The sequence below is a fragment of the Danio aesculapii genome, chromosome 23 (assembly GCF_903798145.1).
Source record: "Danio aesculapii chromosome 23, fDanAes4.1, whole genome shotgun sequence".
Classification (NCBI taxonomy): Eukaryota; Metazoa; Chordata; class Actinopteri; order Cypriniformes; family Danionidae; genus Danio; species Danio aesculapii.
In genome coordinates this window covers 4,028,059-4,041,613 of record NC_079457.1, presented here as the reverse complement: position 1 = coordinate 4,041,613, position 13,555 = coordinate 4,028,059, and the positions used below count along the sequence as shown (strand labels likewise).

Below are 13,555 nucleotides of genomic sequence, written 5' to 3'. Positions count from 1 at the left end.
TATTGCTTAGATGGCACGTCAAACAGACACGGGTGTCCCTGCCAAATTTACACTAGTTTTTCCTCCATTTTTTGGGTCTAAATTTTGCGAATGAAGTCTTTTATTCTGTCGATCCAAAACGGAATTTAAGGCAGCCAGGTAGTAGGTGGAGGAGTCAGGGAAGACGAAACTCTGTGAGTTTGTATGTGGTGACGGGTGCTACTGATGTGATCAAAATAAACGATGAGTAAAGGTTTCACAACAGACTCGCACGTCATTGTTTACTCTTACCGAGATAGCGGCTTAGAGCAAAAATGCAGCTACACTCATTCTTGATCACATTTGATGATGATTGATGATCACAGAGAGCTGAACAGATCTTTTATTCCCAGTTACTTTGCGCACGTCCTGTCTTGTGGATATAATTATATGCGTTACTATTAAGACACGTTTATACGCGACTGTCAATCAATTCGGTGGGCGGGGAAACCACACTCCTACGTCACGTTGCAGTGGGCCTCAAAATGGGAGGGATTTGGATCCTATTTTAACTTCAGGAAATTAAAAAAAGAGACTTATTGTGTTTATATCACTCTAATATGACTGTGGACTAGGGGTGGGCGGTACACCGGTGTCATAGTCATCACCGGTGTGACATTGCGCCATGGATTTTCTAATACCGTCAATACCGTAATAAATCAATTATGTGCCTTGAACGGCTGCATTTACATCAATAATAGCTAATTCTAAATAATAAGGCATTCAATTTTCTTCAAATGTTCAGTTGTGGTCTGAATACCTGTCCTTATACTACAGGGCTCGAAATTGCAACCATTTTGGTCGCATGAGCGCCCGAAATTTAATCTATGCGCCCTCATAATATATTTGAGCGCATTTGTGCGACTGAATATGAAGGTTGTAGTGCGACCTGATTTGATTTTCTCTAAAAACTTGCCGCTGTATTGGTTCATATTAGCTGTCAGTCCCTCAACGCTTCCCGCTGTCAGATAACAGGGAGCTTTTGTTACTGCAGGAAATGCAAACGGCTGAAGAATGAAAAGTGCACAGGTTTGCAAACCTCACCTAAAGTTATAATAATAATAATGGTGCAGATGACAGCGATCATGACATGAGGTAAATGTTGATCTGCCAGCTGAGATCAATCGAGTGTTTTCGGAGAAGGTGCCCGAATCTCGATGCGTTGCATTCACCGCGTGTTCAGCGCAAATGTCCGCTAAGTGTAAAATCTAACACTGTACACATCATCGCCAAAGAAACTCGCATTTACTAAGTTTACACTGAAACTACGGTTCATAACAAAGAGCGGAATTGCGCCGGTGGTCATCATGAGAATCCTGCTCTGCCTGCTAATAAATTGGTGCGGCTGACTCGCCTGCTTTATTCCACCAACACAGAGAAATGAAGATCAGCTCATAACGAGACTGAGCATTTACAATGACCCAAACCGAAACTTTTAAAGAGTGATAGAAGTGAGACTTTCTTTTGTCCGTTCTTCCTTGAGATGTATATTATTTTGCTATTTAAAGTAATACCATGATATTATACCGTCACCGTTCAAAAGATGAAAAATATCGTGATATTAATTTTAGGTCATATCGCCCACCCCTACTGTGGACATGCTATACCTACACACAGTCCTGTCAAAACAGCTTACAAAAGAAGATTTTCACCATAGGTGCCCTTTAATGTAAAATAGTTTGGTATATTTACCTTCAGCTCACGACTCTTAATGCTATTTGGTTTTTGTCTCTTCATACCAAAACGTTTGGTCAACCCCTGCTCTAGATATGTGAGACTGTTCTCATGCAAACATGAATAACATCTGGATGTTTCTTGCAAATCAGCTACGAAACCTTCTGCGTGATTCTAGGAAAGCCATAATAATGGATAACTCAGGGAATCTGGCTCTGTGTGGCGTTAGTTTAATGATCAGAAATCCGAGCCGTTAGTTGAAGGTCTCAGCATGTGGAGGATTGAAGATGAGCCAGGAAATGTGTGTGTTATCATAATTCTGCTCTATTACGTCTGCACCCCTGTGTAAAGCACTTAACGCAGCTTGTTTTCAGGGAGCCGACTACACCATTACAGGACTGGAGTTATGATGAAACCCTCCGCAGAATTAGCGCAATCGTCTTACTCACTTTTTTTATCTTTACACCGCGACGTCTCACTTGTTCGTTACTGTTGTCTGCTGTGCACAAATTAGATTTCAAACATGAGCTAAAGTTAAAATTAGGTTGCTAGGTAGTTGGGTCATTTGTAGGACATCGCTATGAGGTTTCTGTGATGGTTTGCTGGGCATCGGTTATGATGTTATGTGTTGCTTTAGGGCATTACTTGGTTTTCTGGCAGAGATTTTAATTAAATTAGCCACTTTTCGTCAGAAGTGAAAGTGGGATTTGCATTAGAATGACAGAAAGAGACATTTGAGGACTGCATTTTAACACACATCATGTGTTCTGGGACATAAAAGGTTAATTAAAGGTGCAGTAGGTGATTGTCTTCAGAAACTTTTTGTGTTTAGCTGGTTGAAAGTCTCTTCACATTCCAGTAGTAATGATTAAAGTAAATCATCTAAATGTATTTATATGTATTTTTATATTCTTGGTAAGGCATAAGACTAAAAAATGTTCATCCAATTAAAATTTATCAGGCCGATAATACCCATAAATCCCGATAAGCAGCCCAAACTGTCTGTCAACAACTGTAGATATGTACAACGGTCTGCGTAAATCTACAAAATAAACAAGAATATTTGAGGTGAAGATTAAAACAAGGCCCGCTTATATGATTCAGCGCACAAACTGACAAATTGGTCTGTTAAATAAAATATTAATATATAAAATGACAGTGAAATATTCAGTTTCAGAGTAGCTTATATTAGGCTAAATAAGTTTCTGTTAATGACAATTCATATGCGCCAGGCCGTAAGTTTCAGTTTATTAATTTAAATTAATTACTTTAATTACAATGAGCCAGGCTTAACAAACTATTCGCAGCACTTAAAGGGCACCTATGGTAAAAAATCTACTTCTCAAGCTGTTTGGACAGACATATGTGCATGTATGGTGTATAGACCGTCATATTGGGGTGATATAAGCACACCCAGTGCTTTTGTTTTTCAATTTAACAACATAAAAAACGGTGGACTAATTGGAGCAGTTTTCAAACCGACCGCAACTTTATGTAGGAGTGCGGTCCCCCCACCCACCAATATTGATTGACAGGCGCGTCATCATATCCTCAGTTTGTTGCTTCACGTCCGCCATTTTCAGCGTGAGTCGAAGCGATATCACTAAAGGAACATGCTAGCTCTATTTTTAGATTAAGGCTCATTGGGCTCAACACAAGAGCAATATTCTCCACATTATCGCTCTAATCGGAATTATTGGTTGTATCTTTAGGTAGGTTTGCAAACATGTGTACTTCTCATTGAGTCTACCTTATACTTCAGCCGTTTGCATTTCTTGCGATCCCAGAAGCTCCCTGTGATCTTAACTAGCATGCGTTTTAGAATTCTAAACATCGGTTTCTATCAGGGTACACTCAAGTCGACGGCTGGGCGCCGCGGACCGCTGCAGAAACCTATGTTTAGAATTCAAAAATGCGCGGCGCGACGATTCGGGACACTTCATGTTTCTGCCGCGCCACAGAGAGTGTCTGGTGTGCCGTGTCGCGGCTTCGAGCGGCGCATCCGGTGCCTCAGTCAAAGTTAATTCAGTGTGCGTGGTTATTAGTTTCTGTGTACAAGCACGGCGCTTGAAACTAGCACACAGTTGGCTGTAAAACTGTACAAAGACACAAATGATTTTGTACTCTCTGCTTGGTCTGTGTCCGAGTCGTACATGTACGACTGAATGCGGATCCTCTCCTTCTCTCAGTCTGCCTGTCTGTGTTGCAAACACAGAGCAGGTCATGGCCCCGCCCCCTTGTTACGTTGGGCGGGAAGCCGAAACTAATCTACATGTGAAGCAACACACCCATAAATCAGCGAGCTGTGGACACGGCCCCAACATGACACTTTTTAACACATTATAATAAAACAATCTGAATTGTGTTTTAAACTGAACCTAAACTGAAACACTCAGAAGAACCATAATATTAATGTTAAATCATAAAAAAAGAGGTAAACTCTGTGCCCTTTAAAGTATTCCCCTCGGAAGAATAAATTCAGTTGGAAGGATGAGAGAAACTCATTGTGAGAATAACCTAAATCTACTCAGTGCGACACACACAGAGTCTGCGCAGCCGGATGTGCGAATGAAGCGCTTGATGCATCACTGAGACACGCCGCACAGCCCTCTGGTATACAGACACTTCTAAAACAGCAGCACAAAGGGGAGAAATCAGTGCGTTGAGAATTAGTCCAATGTATTATTGAGCCTTTTCTCATTTAAAGTTTCATGTAGGCCTACTTTGTGTGTGAAGAGCAGGTAATGACCCCCCTCTCTACTCCAGTGTTGTGAATGCGATCTACTGGTCTAATAGATACAGCGCAGCATGTTTTAGAAACCGCAATGAACTCCTTGTTGCAGGTCAAAATGAACCCATTTAATGCAAAACTAAGTGCAATTCTCCACAGATTACTTGTATTAAGAGGAACAATAAGTCTTGGAGAGTTTTTCATGTTGTCATGAACGCGACACGCAGTTTGAATTGTGAATGAATAGAGAATGATTGACAGGCGCAGCGGTGGGAAGTGCTGAACTGAACATGAAATTAACCACTTGAATATTTATCTGTGCTTCACATTAAACAACAGAATGGCTTCAGAACGTTTAGGATATAATAGGCCTACATGACAACTTTCTAGTGCCTTATAGTAGGCTACCTTCGTGGCTTTTGTTGGCTTATAAATTACACAGAATATGGCGCACGTGCAAGATCGGATCTGGTTCGGTACCAGCTGGCCGATACTCGATCCAGCAAAAATATGTGGTATCGAACCGATATCCGATCCAAGTATCGGAATCGGTGCATCCCTAGTTGTTATGAATGTCTTATATATATATATCAGTAAACAGCGCTATTCCACCTAGCCTGCTTTACTGAGCTTTAAGGTAAAATTGTTAGTCTTATCAATTTGAAAGTTGATGACATTTACATTAAGTTTAAGCTTAAAGTTAGAGGTTCAGACCAATTATAAATGAATCAATTTCACAAACCTAGATCATCAGGATCTTCGTCCTCAACTCCAATGCCTTCTGCAAACTCCTTCTGCTTCTTATAGTCCAGGAGAAACTGCTTCAAACTCACACAGGTGTTATTCTGGGTCTCTTTAGTGGGTGGCTTCTGGTGTCCCGTCGTATTGGGGAACCATGTCACTATTAAAAAACACATGCAGTTATTTCAAACTAAAGAATACATTAACCCACCACTACTACTTAAAGGATTAGTTTACCCAAAATGTTTAGTGTGGAACAAACGGCTCCTGTATTTCATCTAAAATATCTTAATTTGTTTTCTGAAGATGAACAAAGGGTCTCAGGAGATTGGTATAACATGAGGTGAACAGCAGAATTTAACTTTTTTTGGGCAACCTAATCTTTTAATGATGGAAATTAAGAACGAAAGGAATGGTTCACCCAAAATTGAAAACGACCCTACAATTCACTCACAAGCCATCCTCTGTGTGTATACTATATATGACATAATATGGGTAGACGCATATACACGGCATTATACGAGGAATATACTGTATAACATCCATCAGCCAAGCAAGCAAACTAGTGTTCTTGTTCAATATCATTATCATCATCTTCTGTGGTAAACGTTGGTTCCTGTCAGATACGCCGATTCCAGGAGCTTCCACTACAAATGCCCCTCATATAGGACATGTTTGTCTATTGCACATGACGTTACCAGCAGTAAAATTGTCTTATAATAGTATGTATGGCTTAAATTATGGGGTAATTTCCATTTTTGGGGGAAATTGTTTCTTTGAGTAAACTAAAAACACTCACCAAGTGCCTTCATGAGTGAGTTTAGCACACTACAGAACTGTGGCGTCCTCTGGTCATAGCTGAGATCAAGTGCTGTTAACACATCCTGCACCACATCGGCCACTAGGGGCAGCAGACTGGCATCCGAATGAGTAAACATGACCGCTAGAACTCTTGGAGCATGAGGGTGAACACTGGGTCTGGCTAGATTTAGCGAAACATCATTAAGAAGGTAGTCAGAGTTCTTGATGACCAGCTCCTTGGGTGAACTGTATTCGCAAGCCTTGCAGAAGTCACACATTGCATTGAAAGCCACTTGGCTTATAAGAAGCGACTCATCCCCGGCCTTTTCCAGCACTGGATATAGAGATCTCATAAGAAGTAGGCTGAAATCTGTGCCCAAAGCTAAAGCGAAGCCTCCGATGCCCTCTAGCTGGATACAGATTTGCCAGATGTTGCTGTTGAGTTGGTGGAGAGTTTGAGGTTTGGATGCTGGAAGCAATTGAAGACTAAGTTCTACATTATTGTTCACAGATAAAACTGTAGATTCAGGATTTCCTTCCAAAGCTTCTGAGACTGTAGGAAGATGCCAGTTGCTCAGACTGATGTACTCCTCGATGATGGACATGATTGAAGATTTCAAGTCTTCTTCATTTGTTTTAGGCTGAGAAAGAGTGTCTGTTTCTACACCGATGCCTGCAGAACCAACAATTATCTCATTAAGGACCAACGCCGCTTGCTTTCTGTACACAGATGACTCCTTGTACAACTCTATGAAGCGGTCTACAAGAAGGTAAAGATTTCCGTAGTATCCCAACATTCGGCAGATCTTCCTGAGTGCGGAAAATATCTTGTCATCAGTGAAGTAGAGGAAATACTTCCTCTGGGATGGGATTTGCTGCACATCAGGTGTCAGATCTGCGGAGGATGTTAGAGATTTCTCTTCAATGATCTTTACATCAGTTACGTCTAGCTCCATCACTTGCATCAAAGCTTTGGAGATACGCTCAAGATGCACTGCTGAAGTTAACACCACATCGATTTTAGGACCCAGAATCTTGAGGTACCCAAGGAACACGTTAAGAACAAAGAGCTTGCGTTGATCGTCAGATGTTCTCATGAGTCGAGGTAAAGATGATGCCAGGTTGTGGAGGTTTTCGGATAGTACATCAGTAAAGTCCTGTCTGCCATTGGTTTGACTTTTTTGTGCGACATCATCCAATGCTGTATTGCATTTGTTTTTAACCTCCGGTTCCTCGTCATTGATTGCACCTACCAATGCTTCAAGTAGAGGACCAACACATTCGACAACTGATTGGCTACATTGGGAAAGAAGATGATGGGATAGATTGACCAATTCAAGTCTGACTTTCCAATGTGGGTGAGCAGAAGTGCAAGAAATTATCTTTTGTAAGACTATGGCAAGACGTTGGGATGTGGCTTTCCGCCATGATGGTGTCCTCTTCACAATAAGTTCCCCAACTCTTCCTAGATCCCCAGCTGCCTTGTCAATCCCTGTCTTCTCAAGCTGTTCATCAGCCATTACTAAACCTACAGTCTTGTACCAAAACCTCATGGACTTCACCGTAACCGCATGACCTTGTCTTACATCTCCACTCACTACAAGACTAAGGGCACGAGAAATGCCAGGTAAAAATGTAGCTAGCGCACTTCCAAGCAAATACCTCTCATGTTGTCTTGGTTCAATGTGCTCCTTTTTGCAATCGCATTGGAGAAACAAAGAAAGGAGACATTTCAGGGACGCTGTTTGTACACTTCTTGCTTTTTCTTGTTCTGCGAGTGCCAGAAGTAAAGAGACGGCTGCTCCAAGTCCAGGCAACATGCTTGGCTCATAGAGTTTAAAAACAATATCACCATAGGCAGAGTGCAAGAGAGTGTCCAAACATCCAAGAACGGATATTTTTAATTCCTCAGAGGCTGTAGCAGGCTTTCCAGGGTCTTGTGGTGAACACAGACAAAGACACAACTCGGAGAAAAGATCACGTAGAGATTCCCATCTCTGTACACACGTGTTTTCCAGAACATACGTCATCGCTTCCATAACCGCCTGGATGAGTCCCTCCCGCTTGGGTCCAGGGGTTTTAAGGACGAATCTGAGAGGAAACAGAATATAGTCCTGGAGCTGTTGAAGGGCTCCATCGCTCACGCTGCAGAGATGACCGCTCAGAGCTTCGACATTAGTGCATGTGGGTTCTTTGGTCAAGAGCACACATGATGGGCGGAGATATGCAAATGCAATCTTTGGGTCGTCGATCTGATGTTCAGCCATTCTCCATTTGAAGTTCGAGATCTGAGAAGATCATAAGAGCCGCAAGTCATTATAAGAAGGACAGGCGTTAATGGGTATATTATCAAAAAATTGTATATGTTCAGAGTAAACAAATTGTTTAAACTAATTTAATTTCAAAAGTACAATAGGTAACACTTTACAATAAAGTCTCATTAGTAAATGTTAGTTAATGCATTAAAATCAACAGTGAGAGACACGTTTATTGCAGTTGCTATGTAAAAAAAAAAACAACAGAATTGTAATAGTTATTAACTCCTTAAAACAATTTTACGATTTATTATTTTAAAGCATTATTAGTTCTCATTTGTAGTTTTCATTGTTAGTTTAGTTGAACTGATGTTAACAAATGGAGCCTTACTGTAAAGTGTTAATGAACAATAAGCGGTATATAAATATATAGTATTTTATATAATATACTATTTAAATCAATATTTCAGCAGATATTGGGTCAGATTAACATGTGAAAAGGGCTGACAACTGCAAATACAATCTGAATATTCTTAATAAGTACTCTAAAAGCTTAAATATTAAATAATTATCACTGCATTTTGAAGGTTACACAATATCAATATTGTGCATGCTCATTATCACGACATACTGAATTATTGAATATCAGCATATGTCTATTTAATGTGTTATCACTGAAGATTTAACTACCCGACTTTATGAAATAAAGCTTCACCAAGACTCTGCTGTACTTTAAATGCCCAGAAAATGATTTAAAATGAGCAGAATGTCTTCAATTCTGAAACGTGTGACTATTTAAATGTTTAATGCACTGCAAAAATTATTTATTTATTTTAACATTTTGTTTTCCAGTGCAAATGTCTAAACATCCTTAAGTAAAAATACATTTACTTCAGATGCAAAAGAAAACTCTGTTGTTTTCAGTTTGAATTAAGATGATTTATTTTATTGTGTTCATTTTTTAGTTGTAAATCACTTTATTTTCACAATTTGCTTCCCACAAAAATGTAGCTTAATTTAAGATTGTTAAAACATTATAGTTGTAAAAAAAAAAAAAACAACTGAGAAATGTTTTAAGAGTGTGATCATCACAGGGTAGAGTACAAGTTATTTTCATATATTAGTGTTAGAATGCTGAAGTATTCAACACTTAAACTATTTTTGTTTATTTTAAATTAATCAAATGGTTACTGAGATTTGTCATTTGTATTTCGAACCAAGAAGTGATTCCAACACAATTCATTATGCTCTTCAAATAAACATCTACAAACCCTACTGATGCCTTATGACCTTTTTCATTGTTCATTACATTGTCTTTACTTAGTCTTAAAAAGATCTTAAAGTCTAAATTTATAAAAATCCACGCTTTTAGAAAGCATATCAAATAAAATGGTCAACAATTGTGTATTTAATACTGTTGACCATATTAACAAAGTGCAAATAAGCATTGATAATAAGCTTTTTCTGTTTTTGAGTGACATTTGTTTATTACCATTATATAGGAATTTTTATTGTAAAATAAAACAAAAACAACGCAAACATTAACACATGACATGCATTTTGAGTTGTATTATACAGTTGTTAATTACATATGGATGTAAATTTGTTTAAACAATGCACAATATCATATTTTAAACATTGAGGGCCCTATCATACACTGGGCTCAATGTGGCACAAGGCACAACGCAATTGTTGTTTGCTAGTTTCAGCTCGGCGCGAGAGTCGTTTGGACGTTTTGCGCCGCACTGTTTAAATAGCAAATGCATTTGCGCTTATGTGTGCGCCCATAGGCGTTTTGGTCTAAAAAAGGAGGTGTGTTGAGGCGCGTTGCTATTTTGAGGAACTTAAATAGACGGTTCAATAGACCAGATCAAAGCTGGTCTAAAGTCCAGCGCAGAACGCGTTAGTTATGTGCCTCGCTTACACATTGCTTAATACACACAGGGAGTACAGCAATACGCAAATATATTTACAATTGAAAAAGAATTAAAGGAATAAAATATTACAAAAATTATTATTTTCTAGTCTACATAAATGTAAAAACCAAACTTTCATGCCTTCTTCATCTCGGGGGGCTTTTTCAGTTTATTCATAACAATTTGCTTTTGTATAATGTTATTATTATTAGCAGTATTATTTATTATATGCATATTTATATTTGTTTTATTAAAAACAAGCTTAGATTTGTCCACCTGTCAGGTTTTAGACCATATGGGGCCCAGCATGTGTTTGGATATGACTCAGTTTTTTGAACTCACTTCATTATTATTGTTCATTTATTCATTTGCTGGAAATTAGAACTGAATTTGGAAATAGTTTTGACACAAATCTTTACGCTTAACAAAGTAAATTAATTATGTATAGGCTAATAGATGTCTGTGCGTACAACACGTTTCCCTATTCACGAGAGTGAAAGTGAAAGTAAACAATGAGGAGCCTCATCTCTTGTTCTCGTGCTGCAGATGTTCTGTCTAACTGTGTTCTCTCTAGTGAAGTGTTCTGTTTTTCCACTAACAAAGTCCGCCATGTAAATAGCAAATGCGCTATGGCACAGCGCAACTGACTCTTAAGGGGAATGGGAGATGAGACTCTGATTGGTTAATTCTCAAAACACACCTATAACTCATTAAGAGAATAAGCTCAACCCTGTTAGACCATGCGCCACGATGCAAAGCGGATTTTTCCATCCCTAAAATAGCAAAAGTGGATTCTGACATGCCCTAATGCTTTTGCTCCCTGCGCTTTTAGCATGGATCGTCAAAATAGAGCCCTAAAGATGTTTAGATACAATGCAAAACCAACAACTTTTGTGCATTTTCCAGTGAACAAATTGAATCTTACTTTAACTTTAAAAATAAAGCATATTGAACATTTACACACAGCTTCCTCCTCTTAAAATCTCAGTTCTTTGTCAGACGCATAATGTTATATGCACTTTCATATTCATAATCTTGAACTTTTTATTATTCTCATCAAATAAAACATTTACAAACCCTACTGATGCATTGCGTCTCCTTCAAAATTCATTACATTGTATTTACTGTACTTTGTGTTTAAAAGGTCTTAGTCTAAATTTGCCAGAATCCATCTCAAAAAACTATTTTTTATTTCACAATGCTTTTGACCACATAAACAAAGCACTAATGAGCATAGATTAGTATTCAATTACTGTTTTAGTGACTTTTGCTCACGTTCTAGCTAGTCATTTTCATAATAATACAGATCCTCTTATAAATATCATTGATTATAATTATTAATTACAATATATATGTGGCATTTAATAATAAAATAAAACAAAAACAACACTGACATTAATACATGGCATGCATGTTGAGCTTGTATAATACAGTTGTTAATTATATATGGATGTAAAACTGATAAAATGGTGCACAATATTATATTTTAAATCATAAAGGTGTAAAGATACAATGCAAAACCAACAACTTTTTGTGCATTTTCCAGTGAACAATTTGAATCTTACTTTAAATACAAAGAAATAAAGCATAATGAACATTCACACACAGCTCCACCTCTTAAAATCTCCAATAATACTTACTCTGAGTGATTCAGTTCTGTGATTTTTGTCATAATATATATATATATATATATATATATATATATATATATATATATATATATATATATATATATATATATATATATATATATATATATATATATATATATATATATATATATATATATATATATATATATATATGAATTGTTATTGGAATTAAGACTAATCTAAATCCTGCAACCAGACAAAGACTAAGCTTTCTAGCTAAATGTTTAAGGAAAAACTGAGGCTATATTTAGGATATACAGCTAATACAATAAATATAAATCGCAGTAGAAGAAAATATTGCAATGTCAGTTTTTTCCAATATCGTGCAGCCCTAATACATGGCATCCATTTTGAGCTTGTATTATACAGTTGTTTATTATATATGGATGTAAAATTGATTAAATGATGCACAATATCATATTTTAAACCATAAAGGTGAATAAATGTAATGCAAAAGCAACTATTTTTGTGCATTTTCCAGTGAACAATTTAAATCTTACTTTAAATACAAAAAAAAAAAGCATATTGAACATTTACACACAGCTCCACCTCTTAAAATCTCCGATAATACTTACTCCGAGTGGGTCAGTTCTGCAGTTTGTCAGAAGCATAACATTATTTGCACGTTCATATTCCGGGGTGTCCGCAGGTTCTTAAAAAGTATTAAAGGTTGATAAATTAATGTAGAGAAATTTCAGGCCCTTAAAAAGTATTAAAAAGTCTTATTTTGCAAGGTATTAAATTTTATATCATTTCTGATTATGCAATGTTTATGTTAAAGTTTGCCTGAATTAAGTCTGTGAATATCAGGATGCTGTGTAGTTTATGAAATCAATAAAATCCTGCTAGATTTGATTTCCTGCTGCTTTGTTTACTGCAGTAATCAAGGCAACGCTATTATTTCAGCACCGATGTGCAGAATTAGCTTGATTTAACAGATTTTTATTCAGTATATGAATACTGTTTTAGTTTTGGATTAGCTTCTTACATTAATATTTAGTAAATATATTGTAAGTTAAAATCTCGCCAGTGTTTCTGGTTGAAACCTATACTGGTTATAAGGTATTAAAATGTATGGAAAGGGTCTTTAAAAGATATCTTCTTTAAAAGAAGATTCTTGTATATACTCTGTATTCATAATCTTAAACTAAAAGCCAAATCTAAATCCTGCAACCAGAAAAAGACTAAACTGTCTAACTAAAGAACAACTAAGGCTATATTTCGGATGTACAACGAATACAATATATATAATAATATAATAATAATGCCAGTTTTTTCCAATATCGTGCAGCCCTAATACATGGCATGTATTTTGAGCTTGTATTATACAGTTGTTTATTATATATGGATGTAAAATTGTTGAAATGATGATTAATAGCATATTTCAAACCATAAAGGTGTATAGATACAATGCAAAGTTAACTACATTCTGTGCATTTACCTGTGAACAAATTGAATCTTACTTTAAATACAAAGAAATAAAGTATATTGAACATTTACACAGCTTAAAATCTCCAGTGATACTTACTCTGAGTGGTTCAGATCTGCGATTTGTCAGAAGCATAACGTTATATGCACTTTCATTTTCATAATCTTATACTAAAAGTGCATAATATTCATTCGAAATAAGTCATCTAAGTCCTACCACCACCCATTGACTGAGCTGTCTAACTAAATGTTTAAATAATAGCTAAAAGACACCACTTAGGTGTAGTAGCTAGTATTATTTAGAGCCAAAAGTACAGTACCGTAGCACGACCAGCGTGA

The 13,555-nt window shown here is 37.1% G+C and overlaps 1 protein-coding gene across 2 annotated transcripts in view; it reads right to left on the bottom strand.

The window, feature by feature from the left end:
• The window catches only part of tti1 (TELO2 interacting protein 1), a 32,218-nt gene extending 18,681 nt beyond the window's left edge, over positions 1 to 13,537 (bottom strand). Inside the window, exons 1-4 of one of the 2 annotated variants that reach the window (XM_056449596.1) lie at positions 13,317 to 13,537; positions 12,364 to 12,440; positions 5,964 to 8,253; positions 5,166 to 5,324 (exon numbers count right to left, since the gene is read on the bottom strand). In XM_056449596.1, coding sequence (XP_056305571.1) covers positions 5,166 to 5,324; positions 5,964 to 8,253; positions 12,364 to 12,399 — 2,485 coding nt within the window. In that variant the 5' untranslated portion in view covers positions 12,400 to 12,440; positions 13,317 to 13,537. The remainder of the gene's footprint in view (positions 1 to 5,165; positions 5,325 to 5,963; positions 8,254 to 12,363; positions 12,441 to 13,316) is intronic. The other variant, XM_056449597.1, reaches the window with a different exon arrangement.
• Between the last annotated feature and the right edge of the window lie 18 nt (positions 13,538 to 13,555).